The sequence below is a fragment of the Natator depressus genome, chromosome 6, assembly GCF_965152275.1.
Source record: "Natator depressus isolate rNatDep1 chromosome 6, rNatDep2.hap1, whole genome shotgun sequence".
Lineage (NCBI taxonomy): Eukaryota > Metazoa > Chordata > Testudines > Cheloniidae > Natator > Natator depressus.
In genome coordinates this window covers 88121608-88142919 of record NC_134239.1, presented here as the reverse complement: position 1 = coordinate 88142919, position 21312 = coordinate 88121608, and the positions used below count along the sequence as shown (strand labels likewise).

At 42.1% G+C, this 21312-nt stretch overlaps 1 protein-coding gene across 1 annotated transcript in view; it reads left to right on the top strand.

Moving 5' to 3' along the window:
- Positions 1-2918: 2918 nt before the first annotated feature.
- The window catches only part of SEC23A (SEC23 homolog A, COPII coat complex component), a 50422-nt gene continuing 32028 nt past the window's right edge, over positions 2919-21312 (top strand). Inside the window, exons 1-6 of the mRNA XM_074957105.1 lie at positions 2919-3081; positions 12023-12264; positions 17524-17581; positions 17929-18015; positions 19472-19708; positions 19822-19901. Coding sequence (XP_074813206.1) covers positions 12044-12264; positions 17524-17581; positions 17929-18015; positions 19472-19708; positions 19822-19901 — 683 coding nt within the window. The 5' untranslated portion in view covers positions 2919-3081; positions 12023-12043. The remainder of the gene's footprint in view (positions 3082-12022; positions 12265-17523; positions 17582-17928; positions 18016-19471; positions 19709-19821; positions 19902-21312) is intronic.

Sequence of the window (21312 nt, the reverse complement as noted above, 5' to 3'; positions counted from 1 at the left end):
TTATTAGGTATCTCCTTGAATATAATGGTTACTATAATGGTTAAAATACACCTAAATACTTAGGTGACCACTTCTGATGTCCCCTCCATAGGCGCTGACTCCGTGGGTGCTCCGGGGCCCAGCCAATCAGCTCCTCCTCCCCAGCACCTCCTGCCTGTCAAGGATCAGATGTTCAGTGGAGGGCAGGAGGTGCTGGGGGCAGGAGCGGGAGGATTGGGAGCAGAAAGAAGCAGAGCGAGAGTAGGCTGCGTTCAGGGGAGGGGGCAGAAGGGGCCAGAAGAGGCAGAGTGGGGGTAGAGTGGGGGTGGGAAGAAGCGGGGCAGGGATAGGGCCTTGGGGGAAGGGTGGAGTGGGAGCGGGGCCTGGGGTGGAGTTGGGGGTTGAGCATCCCCCAGGAAATCAGAAAGTGAGCACCTTTGGTCCCCTCTACCATTTCATTATTATTCTATAGGGTTACCAGATAGCAACTGTGAAAAGGGACAGGGGGTGAGGGATAATAGGTGCCTATATAAGAAAAAGTCCCAAAAAAGTGACTGTCCCTTTAAAATGGGACATCTGGTCACCCTATTATTATATATGATTATTAACATACACTTCCATTCCTATATACAAATATTTTAAATCGTTAAACATTGTATGTTTTAAATAAACTATAGTAATTCATAGGGTAAAATTAACAAATGCATAACACAGAAGTTTCATTAAAATATATATACAAGCTATCTGGTATCATCACTCTGAAATAAGTAAGAGATTTGAAGTGTTTGCTTGTCTCTTCCACCAGAAGAAGTTGGTCCAATAAAAGATATTACCTCATCCATCTTGTTTCTCTCATAACTAAGGGGTGACAGTTAGATTTATGAAATAAAATAATCTATTGAAATATAGCACATACAAGCTTATGCAAAGTTTAGTTACGAAAACTAAAATAATACAGTCTTGCCAATTTAAAATAACAACTAGGTATTCTGTTTTAAATTTATTTTGGTAAACTGTAACAAGAAAAAATAATTGTGCCTGGAAGAAATAAAGCAGATTATTTTTGGAAACTAAGCACTGATATTTGGAACATGGATTAATTAGTGATCTCAATGGGGAAACTCTGTATTCTTTCTTTACATAATTTATTATACTTTTAGAAATAACAAAAGGAATATTGCTTTTACACAACAGACAAGCAGCCTAAACAAATCATAAAGAGAGTAATTTTGAAATCAGTGACAAAAAGCAATTCTGAGAAAACATTCATATCACCTTACAGAATAAAAAGCACCCAAAACACCTATTAAGTACAAATCCTAAAAGATAGGCAACATGAAAAGTGAATTTGTGGAACCTGGGAATGTTCTAGCTGTCTTCTCCGTACAAAGAGTTTACCTGAAACGGACCATAGAGTAGAAAAAACAGTACTGAGAACAAAAATTTATACAAATACATATATGTACACACACACACCATGTGTGTATGTATATAAAAATAAATAAAGGGTGATGTAATGGTTTCACAATACCATCTAACCATATAAATATAATCAAATCTGTGGTAGAAATATTACAATAGAACATCATAGTTAGCTAAGTTGAAAAAGTAAAGAAAGGTAAAAGCTCCCTCTGGTGGTTGTTGATCAAAAAATAATTTTCAACTATTTTGAGAGTGATACCAACATTGTACACAAAGATTTAGAATTAGAAATTCTAAAACAATAAGAAAACCCCAAAAACATACAACAAATAAAGTTGGGAAAATAATTAGAAATGACTAATTATGAAGAGCTTCCAGATATTACAAGTGATAAAAGTCTACAAAAGGTGGATTCAAGCCAAGCAATTGACAACCTTCCTCCTCCCTGAAAAAAAAAATCAAAAAAATCTAACATTAATAGTGTATTCAGCACAATTAAGAGATTTAATTTCTTAAATATATATATTTTTCTCACAGGACCTCTGCCTCATGCAGTGTGCAACAAAGCCCTTCCTGAACCAGCGAAGCTACGTGAGACTACTCACATGCTCAGCTAGGCCTATGCTAAAGTGTTTTCATGGACTGGGGCCTGAATGAGTCAGCAGTATGTACTGAATGGGACAAGGGTCCTGAGAATCTGTCCTTAATTTCTGGCCAAATTCTATTGGTAATTACAGGGTAAATCTTCAGTAAACCCAAATTTACACAAGTGCAAATGACAGCACATTTGGGCCCTTCCTAGACAGAATGGACATTGTGTAGTGAATAATACAGCAGGGGTTCAGAGGATTTGTAACTCACTTAGGTCCTGATCCAAAGCTCATTTAAATCAATGGCAGTGCCACATCAGAACCTTGGTGTGTAGCAGAAGGATGGCAGATGCCATGTACGTGGGAGAAACACTAGAGAACCTTTGTATATAGCAGAAGGATGGCAGAGAGTCCCTGCACCCTAGTTGTCTGTAGGTTGGAGTGTGGTGCAAGGGGTCCCCCTCACCCAGTTGTCTGTGAGGTATGGGTGAGGGGAGTCCCCCTTGCCCAGTTGTCTGTGGATCAGGGGTGTGGGTGCAGGGACTCCCCCATGCCCTCCTGTCTGTGGGTTGGGGATTTTGGTGTAGGGAGTACCCCACACCCAGTTGGTTTTGGTTTGGGGGTGTGGATGCAGGGAGTCCCCCATGCCCAGTTGTCTGGGCGTTAGGGGTGTGGGGGCATGGAGTCCCTCATGCCCGGCTGTAGCAAAACCCCGGAGCAGGATGTCAGAAGCCCTGTGCTAGGCGGCAGCACCCGCGGCAGGACAGGGTGGTTCGGCGGCTGCCTCGGGGCTCCCCTGAGGTTCGGCCAGACACATTCGTACACCACGGGAGTCAGTTCTGCCCCAGCTGCCCCGGGACGCTCTGCCTGCAGCGCGGGGGCGGATCGGCAGGGGGAGCCATGGGCGGGGGTGCCTGCTCTCCTCCCCGCGGAGACCCCACGGCGGGGCGGGCGCAGCCCCGGCCCCGGCCGCGCTCTCTGCCCCTTGACGTGGCACGGACTCTCCCATCAGCCATGTTGTCGCGTCGGCAGCGCGGGGCTGCTGGGTTCAGTGAGTGAGTGAGTCAGGCTGGGGCTGGGACGCTGGCAGGTGAGTGGGGCTGGGGCTGAGGCCCGGCAGCTGAATAACAACTCTGCGCGGAGGGGGGGAGCTGGGCAGCAAGGTGACGCGGGAGCCCAGCACCCCGGTTTGGGGGTGCAGGGCGCTAGAATCCCCCAGCGCCCCTGCCCTGGGGCTGTGTGTGTTGCAGGGAGCCCTCCCCTGCTGCCTGTGGATGGGGCGGGGGGTCTTCAGGGAGAACCCCGGTGCCCGCGGCTTGTATGTGGTGCAGGGAGACCCCAATCCCAGTTCTCAGTACGTCCCCCACCCCAGTTGTCTGTGGGGTGGTGGTGCAGGGAGCCCCCCACCCCAGTTGTCTGTGGGTTGGAGCGTGGGTGTGTGAGTGGGTGCAGGGAGCCCCCCACCCCAGTTGTCTGTGGGTTGGAGGGTGGGTACAGTTGTCTCTGGGTTGAGGGGAGTGGTGCAGGGAGCTCTCCCCAACTTGTTAGTGGATGGGGGGGAATGTGGGGAGTCCACCCCCAGTGCCTGAGGTTTGGGAGGTGTAAGGAGTTAAAGTCCTGTCACCCCTATGCTATGGGCTGGGGTATGCGTGTAGGGAGCCCATCGCAAGATCCCCTCCCCCCAAGTGCCTGTGCTTCAGGCTCAGCGGTGTCAGAGCCCCCTCCTGTGGCTAAAAGAAAAGGAGTACTTGTGGCACCTTAGAGACTAACCAATTTATTTGAGCATGAGCTTTCGTGAGCTACAGCTCACTTGGCTGGAATTTGGGATACTGGCCATTCAAGAACAGCAGTCTGCCAGTTTGCTAATATGCTATACTCTGGCCTGCTCTGCAGGACTGGGTGGGATCAGCGGTATAAGAGGAGATGCTCAGTTATACTGAGGAGGAGAGCTGTCTTACTGACACAGCAAAGAATAGTTAAAGTGGTACAAACCTCTAGTGTAGATGTGATTATATTAACTAGTATAAAGGTGCTTATATTGGTATAGCTCGGTAGTTCTCAACCTATTTACTATTGTGGGCCGCATTCAATACTACCTGTATGGCCCTGAGGATATCACATGGGCCGCAAGCAGCCTATGGGCCGTAGATTGAGAACCACTAGTATAGCTTATATCCGAAATTTTTCAGAAATCAGATATAAGCACCCTTTATTGGTATTGCTGTGCCCACACTAGGGGATTGGAGGGACCATAGCAGCTCCTAAATAGCTAGAGTCACAGCAGTACAAAAACTGCTTGTAGGTAAGCCCATATGCAGCAAAAGTTTTCCCCTCCTGAGATGGCATATAACTTACTCTACTCTTAAAATCAGTCCTTAATGGAGGGGACTTGGGAAGCAGGTCTGGAGTACTGCTGTGTTCAAGAAGAAAGTCACAGAAAAGTGAGGAATTAATGAAGCTGCTGCTGATCATTTATTACTGTCTGGTTAAATTCTGTCATTTTGACAATTTACAGTTAATTCTGATCTGTGCCAACTGTCTCCCCTAATTTAAACATTTTGGAATTGGAACACATTTGTCTGATTTTTTTCTTTTGGGGTAAAAATTAGAAAGAAAATAACCAAATAAATAAAGTTAATAATGACCTAATAAGCTGATTAAAGCGTGATTACTACAGTTTCAAGCTTACCAGTTTAATTTTATTTTAGAATGAGTATGTACTACATTATATTGTTTTTATGGTATTGAAATATGACTGCTGCCCCACTGGGACCCTTAGAAAAAACAAGATGTTTATCTCTAGGGTATCGGTGGTGTTCAGATGTTCTACATCAGTTGAGTAGGTTTTATTTTGAAATAAATTAGAGAGGTTTAGAAATATTTAAAGGTATTTGCAAGTGCTGTAATAAAGGAGGGGATATTAAAAGAATGAATCTGTGTTGAAAAAAAACATTTCATTGCTTGTTTTGCATCAATCAGCAAACTAACAGCTGTTTCCAGAATGATTACTTAACAGCATATATTTTAAAACTGTACAATTATGGGATATCTTTGTGAAGTATAACAAACATATTTGGTACATACTAAGGGCAAGATACTAGAAAGTGCTAAGTGTCCTCAAATCCCAATGAGATTACTTACATGGGCAAGGGTAATTCACATGAGCAAATTTACCGAATTAAGCCCTCCAAGTCTAGCAGAATGTCTTTGTTTTAGTGAGAAAGTTGTATGTATAACTGCAAAACCCATATCTTAACAAGCTGTATCCTATTTTGGTAACTTAAACTGTGATACATAAACCAAGTCAGGTCTTGGAAGAAAAGGATGGAAAGAAAGGGGGGAAAATTTAGCATGAAAATATTTCCTAAATCTAAACAAGAAGCATATGTTATCTTAGAAATGCAACTGCATTTAACTCGTTGCACATTATGGGGCTTTGTATACATGCATGCTCTTCATTTTTATGAGTCACCATACAGAGTTTGCGTACATTGCCCTTTGTAGAGCACATAACCAAGTAATAAGGGGATAAAAATAAGACTAAATGGAGCTACTGTACTTCAAAGTAGGGGAAAAATGAAGGGGAAATAAGACTTTAAAAGATACCATACAGAAAAAGGGAGTTAGCTTTGAAATACTTTCTCTTAATTTCAGATTTTTACTTGTGTCTTGAGTAGAGTTGGAGTTGGTGGGCTATTTTTACATTAGAACACAAGAATGGCCATACTGGTCAGACCAGTGGTCCTTCTAGCCCAGTATCCTGCCTTCCGACAATGGCCAATGTCAAATGTTTCAGAGGGAATGAACAGAACAGGGCAATTATTGAGTGATCCACCCCTGTTGTCAAGTCCAAGCATCTGGCAGTAAGAGGCTCAGGGACATCCAGAGTATGGGGTTGTGTCCCTGACCATCTTGGCTAATAGCCATTGATGAACATATTCTCCATTAACTTATCTAATTCTTTTCTGAACCTCAGTTATAGTTTTGGCCTTCACAACATCCCCTAGCAATGAGTGCCACAGGTTGTGCATTGTCTGAAGAAGTACTTCCTTTTGTTTTGAACCTACTGCCTATTAACTTCATCAGGTGACCCCTGGGTCTTATGTTACATGAAAGGGTAAATACCACTTCCCTATTCACTTTCTCCACCCCATTCATGATTAAGGCTACATTTTAGTCACAGGTATTTTAGTAAAAGTCATGGACATGTCATGGGCAATAAACAAAAAGTCAGGGCCCAGTGACCTGTCCGTGATTTTTACTAAAAATACCTGTGACTAAATCTTACGTGCTGGGAGGAGGGCGCTCCTGAAGACTGCTGCTGGGGTGGGGGCAGCACAGGGTGACGCTTTTGCTGAGGGGGCAGCCTGGGGCACCCCTGCAGCTGGGGGTGGCCCAGGGCCTCCTGTTGTTGCGGGGAGGGGGGGGAGCAGCCTGGGTCCCCCTGCCGTTGGAGAGGGCGGGGGCAGCCTGGGGCCCCCTGTAACTTCTGGGCGAGCGAGTGACCCATGGCCCCACTGCCGCTCTGGGTGGGGGGCGGCCAGGGCCCCCCTGCTGCTGCCGCTGGTCGGGGGGGGGGGGGGCGCCGCGGCACGTGGCCCCACTGCTGCTCCGGGTGGGGAGCGGCCAGGGCCCTGCTGCCACCACCACGGGTCCCAGACTGCTGCTCCAGGGCAGTGCCGGGACCAGCAGCCTGGGGCTGCCAGAGTAGTGGCCGGTGTGGCTGGCCCCTGGGCTTGCCCAGCTGTTGGGGTGGTCCTGGGGTCAGGTGTACCAGTGCTGCAAAATTCACGGAGGTTGCGGAAAGTCACGGAAGCTGTGACCTCTGTGAATGATTCGCAGCCTTATTCATGATTTTACAGACCTCTATCATATCCCCTCCCCCCCCCGTCATCTCTTTTCCAAACTGAACAATCCCAGTCTTTTAAATCTCTCCTCAGATGGAAGCTGTTGCATACCTCTAATTTTTGTTGCCCTTTTCTGTACCTTTTCCAATTCTAATGTATCTTTTTTGAGATGGGACTGCACACAACCAGAACTGCAGACACTATTCAAGGTGTGGGTGTCCCATGGATTTATATAGTGTATTATGATCGATCCCTTTCCTAATGGTTCTTAACATTTTGTTATCTTTTTGACTGTTGCTACACAATGAACATATGTTTTCAGAGAATTATCCACAATGACTCCAAAGTCTCTTTCTTGAGTGGAAACAGATACTTTAGACCCCATCATTTTACATGTATAGTTGGGATTACATTTTCCATTGTGCATTATTTTGCATTTATCAGCATTGAATTCCATCTGCCGTTTTGTTGTTCAGTCTCCCAGTTTTGTGAGGTCCCTTTGGACTTAACTCTCTTGAGTAATTTTGTATCATCTGCAAACTTTGCCATCTCGCTATTTACCCCTTTTTTTGTTTAAAACTTCATGTATAGTGTCTGAAATAGTGCTCCTCTGGTAATGAGTTGCCATTTCCTATCTCTGTTCAGTAAATCATTTTAACAAAAGAAACTGTTCCCTTCAAATTTGATTCCATGGCTATGCCAGATATCGTTGTTTCTTCATGCACATTGCCTATTATTTTATTTTTCATTGGGGTAACATTCTCTCTCTCTCACTCTCACCCATGCCCACCTATCTATTTCCCAACATTACAGTGCTGGATCCTGAAATATTAGGGAAGAAGTCTTTTAATTTTTAGTTCCTTTTAAGTACCAGCCGATCCCTCACTCCTTAACTGACTAAATATTTCTCCTGTCTCTGTTCTTTCCCCCACATACATCCTAGTTTTTGTGTGTTCTCCCCTTCCCCCCCCCCAGTCTACACTTTCCCTCTCTACCGAATGGCCATGTCTACACTAGGCTACTTTTCTTAAATTTTCCCACCCTGACTACTGCTGATGTACCTCTACTATTATTAGCAATGAAGGGAGTGCTAGTGTGGACAGAGTTCCTGGCAGCTCCCTGCATTTTAATTATCATGTTCTGTAGACCTGCTCATAGTAGGATTATATGATATGGTTGTTAAAACACTGGCAGCTAGTCTGTACTAGTGCTCCCACCATTGAACTAGAGCAGTGTTTGGGGGTAGCAACTGTGGAAGAGTTTAAGGAAAAGGATCCAGTCTGTAGACATTGACAATTAGTCTATACCAATCCTGTTCAACTTATTACTAATCCTATTCAATTTATTCATAAATATCTGGAGAAAGGGGTAAACAGTGAGGTTGCAAAGTTTGCAGACGATACTAAACTGCTCAAGATAGTTAAGACCAAAGCAGACTGTGAAGAACTTCAAAAAGATCTCACAAAACTAAGTCATTGGGCAACAAAATGGCAAATGAAATTTAATGTGGATAAATGTAAAGTAATGCACATTGGAAAAAATAACCCCAACTATACATACAATATGATGGGGGCAAATTTAGCTAGAACTAATCAGGAGGAAGATCTTGGAGTCGTCATGGATAGTTCTCTGAAGACGTCCACGGAGTGCGCAGCGGCAGTCAAAACGAACAGGAAGTTAGGAATCATTAAAAAGGGATAGAGAATAAGACGGAGAATATCTTATTGCCCTTATATAAATCTACAGTACACCCACATCTTGAATACTGCATACAGATGCGGTCTCCTCATCTCAAAAAAGATATACTGGCATTAGAAAAGGTTCAGAGAAGGGCAACTAAAATGATTAGGGGTTTGGATTGGGTCCCATATGAGGAGAGATTAAAGAGGCTAGGACTTTTCAGCTTGGAAAAAAGGAGACTAAAGGGGGATATGATAGAGGTATATAAAATCACGAGTGGTGTGGAGAAAGTGAATAAGGAAAAGTTATTTACCTGTTCCCATAATATAAGAACTAGGGGCCACCAAATGAAATTAATGGGCAGCATTTTTAAAACAAATAAAAGGAAGTTCTTCTTCACACAGCGCACAGTCAACCTGTGGAACTCCTTCCTGAGGAGGTTGTGAAGGCTAGGACTATAACAGGGTTTAAAAGAGAACTAGATAAATTCATGGAGGTTAAGTCCATTAATGGCTATTAGCCAGGATGGGTAAGGAATGGTGTCTCTAGCCTCTGTTTGTCAGAGGGTGGAGATGAATGGCAGGAGAGAGATCACTTGATCATTACCTGTTAGGTTCACTCCCTCTGGGGCATCTGGCATTGCCACTGTCGGCAGACAGGATACTGGACTGGATGGACCTTTGGTCTGACCCAGTCTGGCCATTCTTATGTTATTATCTCCATTTTATTGTGCTGTACACAGTCAGTTTTGGGAATGGTTACTGTGGGCCATTTTCAAATTGTCCATTTGCATTGGCAGTTGTTTATTAAGTTTCCCAATAATGGAATAATAGCACTTTACAATGAAACAAAAATCTAGATACTACATTTACCTTCTGGATAATTTTCACCGCTGATATTTTAGAACTAAAAAACTTGACGTCCATTTAAGGATTATCTGAACTCCTACATCAACACTGTAAACTAGTGATATATGCCATATCTGAAATATTAAAACTTTTCTAAATGAGAACCAGATCCCTGGCAATGGGAAGTTTGCCTGAGACATAGTCAGAGTTGCACACTGCTTTCAAGCACCCACTAAAGCATAGGTATGAAATGTGCTGATTTAAGCCCCAGTTCAGCAAGGTACCTAAGTAAGTACATAGCTTTAATCACGTGGGAAGTCCCACTGAAATCTATGGGACTACTTGTGTTCTTAAAACTGCAGATGTACTTAAGCACCTTGCTGAATTGGATCCTTATAGTATCTTCCGAGGCAACCTCTGCTTAGATGGTTGGTATTAATCGTATTTTAAAGTTTCACCCTCTTTCGGAACCCCTACTCCTTCTGTGTACCATTGCCTGCCCTCCATCAAGGCAAATCTTCTTTCCTGTGCAGCTGTGCTCATGGGGATGATTCTGACCCTTAGTATTTTTATAACTTAGAAAGTAAGCAATTGCTTAGCCACTCGAGTGATAAGTAAAGTATATGAAACTATGGGCCTATCCACACTATGGCTCCAGTCCTGCATTTGGATCCACGTGGATTGATCCTGGACTTTGTTTGTTTGTTTTTATTTTTGCATATATTCAGTTCTAACTGTATTAGGCTTGTCTACGTTGAGACCTTCTGCTGTTGAGTCTAACATTGTGCAGCCTCACTGCTATCAGTGGTGGCAGTGCTAGAGTAGACTGGTCCACTGGCATTTTAACCACAATAAGGAATGTGATCGAGTGGTTGCTGACCTTTTGCCTGTGTCCCTTCAACCGCTCCCTGGCCCCTCCCCTGCTGCTGTTCCTGGACCTCTGCCCATTCCATCCCCACTGGCTAATTTCTGCTCTGTTGCCCACTGTGCCTTCCCCCCCAAAGTCCCCGTTCATTCCCATGGTTCCCTGCCCCTGCTTCTGTCCTCATCCATTTTATGGCTACTGCCCATCGTCCTTCCTTCTGAATGCTATCCTTTGTCTCCCTGAGCTCCTTTTCCTATCCTCCCAACCCCCTCTTGTATCCTCTCCTCCTATTCCTTACCCTTCTGTATTAGAATCAGGTTGTGTCCTTTTCATTGCCTAGGTGCAAGCAAGGGGAGCATTGAGAACACAGAAGAGAGTGTCCTTGCTCTCAGTTCTGGTGTGTGGTGCCACAGTGGTGCCCACCCAGCAGTAGCAATTGCAGGGAATTTCAGTGCTGGGTCAGCATGCAGGTGCTCTGTTGGGATGGAGAAGACTCAGTGCAGAAGAGCGCTCAGAGAATTTAGCTGCTGTACTCTAACAAGTCTTTACTGAGCATATGTGAACTGAGATTTTGTGGAGGCTCATAACTTGGCCAAATTTGGACAGATATTCACAGGAACAGCTAACTACACATCCCTAGTACTGGGGTGATCATCCTGTGCCGAATTTCAAGTTCTTGATGCTAAGCTTGGAGGCACCAAAGTTTCTGGTGAATGAAACAGTTGTAAGAATATTTTAACATGCATAAAACAACGTATTTTCCCCAAGCCTTGTTTTCTGAAACAAACCATTTTAGCTGAAACAAAAAATTCAACCTGAAGCAAACACCTGCCAGGAGAAACTGTTCGGGTTGAATTTAAGTTTGGCAAAGTTACAAGCAACCGAAAACCAGGTCTGGTAATGGAAAGATTTGGGCAACCTTAAGTATAAGGTGGTACTACATGTACCACCTGTAATGCTGTTCCCCAACAAGCGAATAGAACCCTTATTGTCGCAGAACGTGCACTTCCCTAACCATGGTAGAACACTGCATTGCCACACATTTATATTTGTGGATGGGCCCAGTAGTGTGCTTTATTTAAAAAAAAAAATGTTGGTGTGTTATGTCTCTAAATATTGTTTGTGCTCTTAGCACATTCCTATAAACTTTTCTATCAAAACAGAAAATGTAAACCACGAGTTTAAAATGATCTCTCTTGAATTAGCTAATGGAAAGTGACAGATTAAATAATTACAGTAAAAGTGGAATGAATGAATAATTAAATCACAGGGAGTGCCATTAGGGGAGATGTCTAGAGTGGTCTACAAAACAGAGATGACATTTTTTGTAAACAAGCCTCATATCTTTTAAAATATGTTTAAAATACTTACTTTACATTGCCCTGCCTCCCACTTTCCGCTCCTGAATCTTTGCTTTAATTGTAACACTGCTGGATTGAATTTATGTTCCTCAACCAAGACGAATTTGCAACATGGCATGTTTCAGTGCGGTACATTCATTTTAACTTTGCAAACATTTAGCACTTTTCATGATGTTGCTGCATTCCGAGAGTTTTATTTTCTTCATTTTTTCTTGGAATTCTGTACAATGCATTTAGAATTAGATGTTTTAGAGAATTTCTGAAAGCTCCTTTTTAACTGAATACATAACATTTCAGTATGTGGCATTTTGTCATGTGTTTAACCAGAAAATATTGGTTGTAATTAAAGCTTTTGTTCCTGATTGTGATTCTTTTCTTTTAATATATATAATCCACATATATCCTGTTAATTTATACCTTTTTATTTCAGAAATAAGAAAAGAAGTTAACAATGACAACCTTCCTGGAATTCATCCAGCAGAATGAAGACAGAGATGGAGTTAGATTCAGCTGGAATGTTTGGCCTTCAAGTCGCCTTGAAGCCACAAGAATGGTAGTCCCAGTGGCTTCCCTCTTTACACCACTGAAAGAGCGTCCTGATTTGCCTCCCATTCAGTATGAGCCAGTTCTGTGCAGTAGGACCACCTGTCGTGCAGTTCTGAATCCCTTATGGTAATCATAATACATAATTTAGATAATACTTTAATATTTAATATATATAAAATACTTAAATTTTTTATTCAAAAACTTTCCTTCATAATGCTGTTTTGAAAATACTGCATCTCATGCATAAATTGTTATTTATAAAATTTTGCATATTCTAGGCACAAATGTAGGGCCCACACCTGTGACCACTAAGGATTTCAGGATCCAGCTCATAGTTGTTTTGAAGGAAGACATTCACAAAAAATTATCCAGTTAATTAAATTGATTTATGTTAACTTTAGTTTGAATCAGGTTATAAGAGTCTGAAGTTTTCAGTAACTGCAAGTCACATGGGATAGTAGATACAGTTTTAAATTTTTTTATCTCTAGAAAATAAATATGAAAGAGGTGAGTTAGTGTAACAGCTTTTCATCTTTTGTATAGTTGGATTCTATGTGACTTATGTTCCCTATAAAAATAAATTCATTATTGTCAGCTAGTCCTTACTGTACTAGATGTTTGCGCACATCACAGAATCAGTTAGCTCAATTTTATGTAATTCAGCGTCCCCAGCTTGGGAGACAAAGGATGGACTTTAACAGCTGTAAAGTGGTGTGTCAGGATAGAGGTCTCAGTGTTATGTTTTGAAGCTGGAACAGTGGTTGCTTATAGATGAAGTCAGGTCTAGTGTAAGCTTATCCTTATCAGAAGCATTAAATTTCACTCAAGGTTTTTTTACATGTAAAATTAAAAGTATGGCTAAACAAAATTTGTAAACGAAGGGTCAGATCCTCAGCTAGTATGAATTGTCCATCTCTTGATGTCTTCACATAAAGACTGGATGCCTTTTTGGAAGAGACGCTTAGTCAAATATAAATGATTGGGCTTAGTACAGGGATAATGTTGTAACACTCGGTGGCCTGTGTTACACAGGAGGTCAGACGAGATGATGTGCTCATCCCGTCTGGTGTTAACATGTATGAACTGGCACAGTTTCATTAACTTCAGTAGAGCTATGCCTATTTACAGCAGCTGAGGATCTGATCCAAATACTTTAGTGGTCATCTTTCATTAACTGTTCTGCCCTATTACTGCTGCTGTCAGGAGGAGACAAGAATAAGGTTAAAAAAATACTAGGAAACACATACTACTTATTTGTCTAAAGACAGTGGGTGGGATTTTCAAAAGCGCCTACGTGACTTGGCACAAGTTCCATTGACTTTTATTATTATTGTTATGGGGTAATAATTACTGACCTCTGTAATTTTATATCCTCAGATGAAAGGTGCTATATACTTAAAAAAAACCCACATGGTGAACTGTATCTAAAATTTTTGGATTTTGGACATACTGAATATATGACATAGCTGTCTTAGGGTGTGTCTCTATTAAAGAAATTTGTTGTGTTTAAACTCAGTTAATTATTTTTTTATCATGTCTAAGTGGAAGCTATTGCATTAATATCCTGTTTGCAAAAAGAAGGCTGAGAAAATAATACCTCTGAAGATCAGCTGGCTTGGGATGTGGTAGACAGAGTTGGCATGTACCTTTTCTGTTTGCACAGTCTAACATGGTTTACATTACTGCAAATAGCAGTGTTGGTGCAATTTGAAATGCGTGTATCTATTTTAATTTTTAGGAGGACTTAAGAAATTATAGGTTTCAGAGTAACAGCCGTGTTAGTCTGTATTCGTAAAAAGAAAAAAGAAAAGGAGTACTTGTGGCACCTTAGAGACTAACCAGTTTATTTGAGCATGAGCTTTCGTGAGCTACAGCTCACTTCATCGGATGCATAGCATATCGTGGAAACTGCAGAAGACATTATATACACACAGAGACCATGAAACAAAACTTCCTCCCACCCCACTGTCCTGCTGCTAACAGCTTATCTAAAGTGATCATCAAGTGATCATCAAGGAAGGCCATTTCCAGCACAAATCAAGGTTTTTTCACTCTTCCCCCCCCCCCCCCCACACACACAGACACACATACACACACACCCTCCAAAAACCACACACACAAACTCACTCTCCTGCTGGCAATAGCTCATCTTACAATGTGCACAGCAATAATCCAAGTTTAACCAGAACGTCTTGGGGGGGGGGGGGGTTTGTAGGAAAAAAACAAGGGGAGATAGGCTACCTTGCATAATGACTTAGCCACTCCCAGTCTCTATTCAAGCCCAAATTAATAGTATCCAATTTGCAAATGAATTCCAATTCAGCAGTTTCTCGCTGGAGTCTGGATTTGAAGTTTTTTTGCTGTAAGATAGCGACCCTCATGTCTGTGATTGCGTGACCAGAGAGATTGAAGTGTTCTCCGACTGGTTTATGAATGTTATAATTCTTAACATCTGATTTGTGTCCATTTATTCTTTTACGTAGAGACTGTCCAGTTTGACCAATGTACATGGCAGAGGGGCATTGCTGGCACATGATGGCATATATCACATTGGTGGATGTGCAGGTGAACGAGCCTCTGATAGTGTGGCTGATGTTGTTAGGCCCTGTGATGGTGTTCTCTGAATAGATATGTGGGCACAGTTGGCAACGGGCTTTGTTGCAAGGATAGGTTCCTGGGTTAGTGGTTCTGTTGTGTGGTATGTGGTTGTTGGTGAGTATTCGCTTCAGGTTGGGGGGCTGTCTGTAGGCTAGGACTGGCCTTTCTCCCAAGATTTGTGAGAGTGTTGGGTCATCCTTCAGGATAGGTTGTAGATCCTTAATAATGCGTTGGAGGGGTTTTAGTTGGGGGCTGAAGGTGACGGCTAGTGGCGTTCTGTTATTTTCTTTGTTAGGCCTGTCCTGTAGTAGGTGACTTCTGGGAACTCTTCTGGCTCTATCAATCTGTTTCTTCACTTCCGCAGGTGGGTATTGTAGTTGTAAGAATGCTTGATAGAGATCTTGTAGGTGTTTGTCTCTGTCTGAGGGGTTGGAGCAAATGCGGTTGTATCGCAGAGCTTGGCTGTAGACGATGGATCGTGTGGTGTGGTCAGGGTGAAAGCTGGAGGCATGTAGGTAGGAATAGCGGTCAGTAGGTTTCCGGTATAGGGTGGTGTTGATGTGACCATCGTTTATTACCACTTTCAAAGAGGGATGGGCTATTACCAGCAGGAGAGTGAGTTTGTATGTGTGTCTGTGTGTGTGGGGGGGGGTGGGGGGGAAGAGTGAGAAAACCTTGATTTGTGCTGGAAATGGCCTTCCTTGATGATCACTTGATGATCACTTTAGATAAGCTGTTAGCAGCAGGACAGTGGGGTGGGAGGAAGTTTTGTTTCATGGTCTCTGTGTGTATATAATGTCTTCTGCAGTTTCCACGATATGCTATGCATCCGATGAAGTGAGCTGTAGCTCACGAAAGCTCATGCTCAAATAAACTGGTTAGTCTCTAAGGTGCCACAAGTACTCCTTTTCTTTTTTCTTTTTAAGAAATTATATGTATTTGGTTTACCTTCAGTTAAGGACTTTTGCTCTTGGGCATACTTGGAAAACAAGAACATTTATATAAAAACAGTGTATTAACCCTCTCCACCACCTGTTATTACTGAAGGAATCTTTTTGAGTAGGAGTTTTCTTTTTATCATGCTAACTTCTCCTTTTGTCTGGACCAGTAGTGAACCCATTATTATTATTATTATTTGTATTACAAGTAACATCAACGGGCCTGAACCCATTGTTCTAGGCACTGTACATACATATAGTAAGAGAGAGTCTCTGAACCCAAGAGCGTCCATCTAACCAGACAAGATAGATAGAAGGTAAGAGAAAGGAAGTCTTACTTTCCCCATTTTACAGGTCGAGAACTGAGACAGAGAGACATAGAGTGACTTGCCTAAAACCGCACAGGAAGTCTGTGTTAGAGCTGGGACTGAACCTGGCCTCCTACATCCTAGTCCAATGCCTTAATTATCATCCTTCCTTTCTAATAGCCATGATACTGTGTTAATTACAGCAACTCTTCACTTAAAGTCGTCCCAGTTAATGTTGTTACATTGCTGATCAGTTAGGGAACATACTCGTTTAAAGTTGCGCAGTGCTCCCTTATAACGTTGTTCCGCAGCCGCCTGCTTTGTCCACTGCTTGCAGAAAGAGCAGCCATTTGGAGCGAGCTGGTGGGGGCTTGGAACCAGGGTGGACCGGCAGCCCCCCATCATCTCCCTGCTCCCCTAAGTTCCCTGTGCTGCAGTGGCCCAGCAGGCTATCAATTGCCAGCAGTTCAGCTGTCCCTCCCACCACTGCCCTTTGCTGCTCTTGCCCTCTGCCTTGGAGCTGCTCCCAGGAGCCTCCTGCTTGCTGTGCAGGTGGAGGAGGGGGGAAGAGGGAGGCTAATGTCAGGGTGTCCCGCTCCCACCTGCTCCTGCCCTTGCCCTCTGCTTACCCCCTCTCTATAGAGCCGGGGCGGGGTGGGGCGGAGACAGGGCTCAGGATGGAGGGAGCTTGCTGTCAGCAGCTGCTGTCTCAACTTGCTGATCTACTTAAAAAGGCAATGTACTTAGAGTGGGGTTAGCGTACTTAAAGGGGCAATGCGCATCTCTCTCTCTCTCTCTCTCTCTCTCTCTCTCTCACGCAGGTTGTGTGTCTCTGTCTGCCATGCTGTCTCCCCTCCCTCCATTTGTGCTGCCTTGTAGAGTGTGATACTACATTAACAACAATGTGTTAACCCTTGAGGGCTCAGCCAAGTGCTAGTTCATCATTTAGCAGTAAGGCATTCCCTGGGAAATATCTCACCCTCTTCCACCCTCTGACTTAAACACCTCAATCAAGCTTCACAATCATCATTGCTGTGTACAGTATTAAATTGTTTGTTTAAAACTTATACTGTGTGTGTGTGTGTGTGTGTATATATATATATATATATATATATATATAATATAATCTTTTGTCTGGTGAAATTTTTTTCTCCTGGAACCTAACCCCCCCTATTTACGTTAATTCTTATGGGGAAATTGGACTCGCTTAACATCGTTTTGCTTAAAGTCGCATTTTTCAGGAACATAACTACAACGTTAAGTGAGGAGTTACTGTATATCAGTCTGCTGCTACTGGAATAATTACGAAGTTATACATTCTTTATTGTGAATTTACAGCAGGATCATTAAGGAGAAGATGCATTGTGAGGGGGGAAATTCTTGTTTGAAGCGCACACATCTTTGACAATTAGGAAAAAGGGCATGATAAACAGATAAAGGGTGAATCCATGTCATACACACAACATATGTATTTAGTGTCAAAGCCTCTAGGTAATGTAAAACAAACTATTACTAATACTTTTCTAATTTTATTTTTATAGCCAAGTGGATTATCGAGCAAAACTTTGGGCTTGCAATTTTTGTTATCAAAGAAATCAGGTAAGAAAATGAAGTATTCAGACTATAGTTGCATCCGATGAAGTGAGCTGTAGCTCACGAAAGCTTATGCTCAAATAAATTTGTTAGTCTCTAAGGTGCCACAAGTACTCCTTTTCTTTTTGAGACTATAGAATGACCTTTTTAGGAATGGTGCATTTAATTTTCCTCCTATAAATTATACATGTGAATTGGAATTGACAACAGGACGCTAAACATGCGGATGTCTGCCCATTCTGAGGCAGAAGCAAATAATATATGCAGATGTTTATTTTTCAGTGTTTTTCTGTAACTTGTAATTTTGAAATGTGTACTTAATGGGTTTTTTTTTTTTTTTTTTGCTTTTGCAGTTTCCTCCTACTTACGCTGGTATATCAGAGATGAACCAGCCTGCAGAACTTTTACCTCAGTTTTCTAGTATTGAATATGTCGTACAGGTAAAAAAACAAACAAATAAATCTTTGACATTAAATTGCATTGAAGCTAGCTATGTAGAGTATGGCTTATTTTACTTTTGTTTTGATTTAGTAGTGATTAAAATGCAGTGAATAATCTACACGTTTTCAGTTGTAGACCTTTGACCAATATCATCCATTGGAAATGGAGAGTACTATTTTTGATTATAGTGACTATAATAAAATGATAGGAACATTATCTGATTATTAAGGGAAATACAAGAGAGGGAAGCGCTATATGTTCTAGAGATTTAAGCTTCTGTTGGGATGTGTTTCTTCATGAGGAGTTCAGTTCTCTTGTGCTTGTTTTGGAGAAACCATTTTATTGCTGCTTGCCAACATAACTTAGATCAAGTTTTAGTGAATAGTTGGTCTTTGAAGTGAAGATTGTATCTGAATAATCATGGATTGATATTGGAACCAATTTATTTCTAGGAGAAGGTGAGTAGTGAACTGGTTAAGTTTACAGATAACTGTTTTTTGGCCAATCAGTTAATATCATTTGGATTTTCTTATTTAATTGTAATACCGACAGACCCTGGTAGGTGGGATTGAATTTGGGACCTCTGAATCTTAGTGTATGAGCCTCTACTGCATGAGTTAAAAGCTGTGTGGCCCTTAGCCAATACTGTAGCAGACTCATCAGTCTCAAGCTGGGCTAGGTGCCACTAGTGGGGGACAGAGTGCCACACCAAGCAGGCATAACTAACATAATTTATCTATCTCCATTTCATCATGGTAGGGCATGGGAGTGTCTTAGTAGAGATTAGTAGAGGGAAAAAGCCATGCAACAAGAAACTGCGAAAAATAAAATTAATTAGACCAGAAAAGGAAGGAGTTAGGAGGGGACTGCAGTGAGGCATTCAAATTAAGAAAGGTAAAGTTAAAATTTGTCAGCCACTCCTTTTGGCTAGTTTTGTAATACTAGATAAAAGGGAACACTTGCTGAAATTACAGAGGAATGATTTTAGAATGAGGGGAACTGCTAATGTAGCGAGTCAAACTATGGAATGAAATGTCACAGAAGATCTAATACTGTTTCTGTTTTTTTTCTAAGTTTTGATAAATTTAATGACCACTAGCAGCACTTTGAGTAATACTTTGTTTTTCATCTTGTAAGGTTAATAACATTATCTCATGATTCAAAATTATCTGGTGAGGCCTGGAAGGAATTTGTTCTTCTATATTGAACATGGCAATTTTGGATAGAGTTAATTATGGTACCGAGTTCACACTCCTGTGCAGCATTAGGTATTGGCCACTGCCTTGGGTGGGTTGCCAAATTGGATAGAGCATTGGTCTGAGCTAGTGTAGCAAATTCTATATTTACTAAAATTAATATAACTTGAACAAAGTTTATTTTTGCAATTTGATTATTTTCTGTACAATATATACCGCCCAATGTGCTTTCTCACTCAGTTATTATTATTTCTTAAAGCGTGGTCCTCAGATGCCTTTGATATTTCTTTACGTTGTGGACACATGCATGGAAGATGAAGATTTGCAAGCCCTGAAGGAATCCATGCAAATGTCATTAAGTCTCTTACCACCAACTGCTTTGGTTGGTCTTATTACATTTGGGAGAATGGTGCAGGTCCATGAGCTTGGTTGTGAAGGAATTTCAAAAAGCTATGTCTTCAGAGGCACAAAGGACCTATCTGCAAAACAACTTCAGGTAAGAGACAAAAAACAATTAAAAACCCCTCAAACCCTGAAAATGATCGTAGTGGTGAACTTCAAGATGCTCTGTAATCAAATTATATATATATATATTTACTTTTTTTACAGGAAATGTTGGGGCTTACTAAAGTATCTGTTTCACAAGTAGGCCGGGGTCCTCAAGTACAGCAGCCACCACCTTCTAACAGGTATTATTTAAAAAAATAAAATAAAAAAAAATATCATTGCTAAGTTGCTTTACCAGAAAACTTTACCTCATGATTTTTTTTTCTTGTGTGATTGATACAGCTAGAGGGTCACACATTTTGTTGCTCTAGTAGGTTGAGTGTTGTGTGTTATCCTACATTTTTTAATGCAAATGGCTTTTTAGGTTTAAGGATCATACGAGAAGGTTTCTGGAGAGCAGAATCTTAGCTTGGCTGTCCTTAGAGACTGTGAATGTAGTTTTGGAAGCTGAGGCTGGAAGAGTTGCGACAGTAATGAATTTCCCATTAGAAAAGAATGGGGAAAGTCTGTCCCAGATAACAGACTCCCCCTCTTACCATACATGCTGGTCATTCTAAGGGGGTCTCTAATAGTCAAATTGCTTTAACCATTTCAAGGGATAACTAGAACATCTAACATGGTAACATTTGTAGCGTAGATGGAAGCTTAGGCTGTAAAGGTGGTATAGGAAAAGAAGCCCTTGAGGAATTCCACCACGATTTCAACAATTTTCATCCCACCATCAACCTCAGCCTGGACCAGTCCACACAAGAGATCCTCTTCCTGGACACTATGGTGCTAATAAGTGATGGTCACATAAACACCACCTTATACCAGAAACCTACTAACCACTATTCCTACCTACATGCCTCCAGCTTTCATCCGGACCACACCACATGATCCATTGTCTACAGCCAAGCTCTACGATACAACTGCATTTGCTCCAACCCCTCAGACAGAGACAAACAGCTACAAGATCTCTATCAAGCATTCTTACAACTACAATACCCACCTGCTGAAGTGAAGAAACAGATTGACAGAGCCAGAAGAGTACTCAGAAGTCACCTACTACAGGACAGGCCCAACAAAGAAAATAACAGAACGCCAGTAGCCATCACCTTCAGCCCCCAACTAAAACCTCTCCAACGCATCATCAGGGATCTACAACCTATCCTGAAGGAATACCCATCACTCTCTCAGATCTTGGGAGACAGGCCAGTCCTTGCTTACAGACAGCCCCCCAACCTGAAACAAATACTCACCAGCAACCACACACCACACAACAGAACCACTAACCCAGGAACCTATCCTTGCAACAAAGCCCGTTGCCAACTGTGTCCACATATCTATTCAGGGGACACCCTCATAGGGCCTAATCACATCAGCCACACTATCAGAGGCTCGTTCACCTGCACATCTACCAATGTGATATATGCCATCATGTGCCAGCAATGCCCCTCTGCCATGTACATTGGTCAAACTGGACAGTCTCTACGTAAAAGAATAAATGGACACAAATCAGACGTCAAGAACTATAACATTCAAAAAGCAGTTGGAGAACACTTGAGTCTCTCTGGTCACTCGATTACAGACCTAAAAGTGGCAATACTTCAA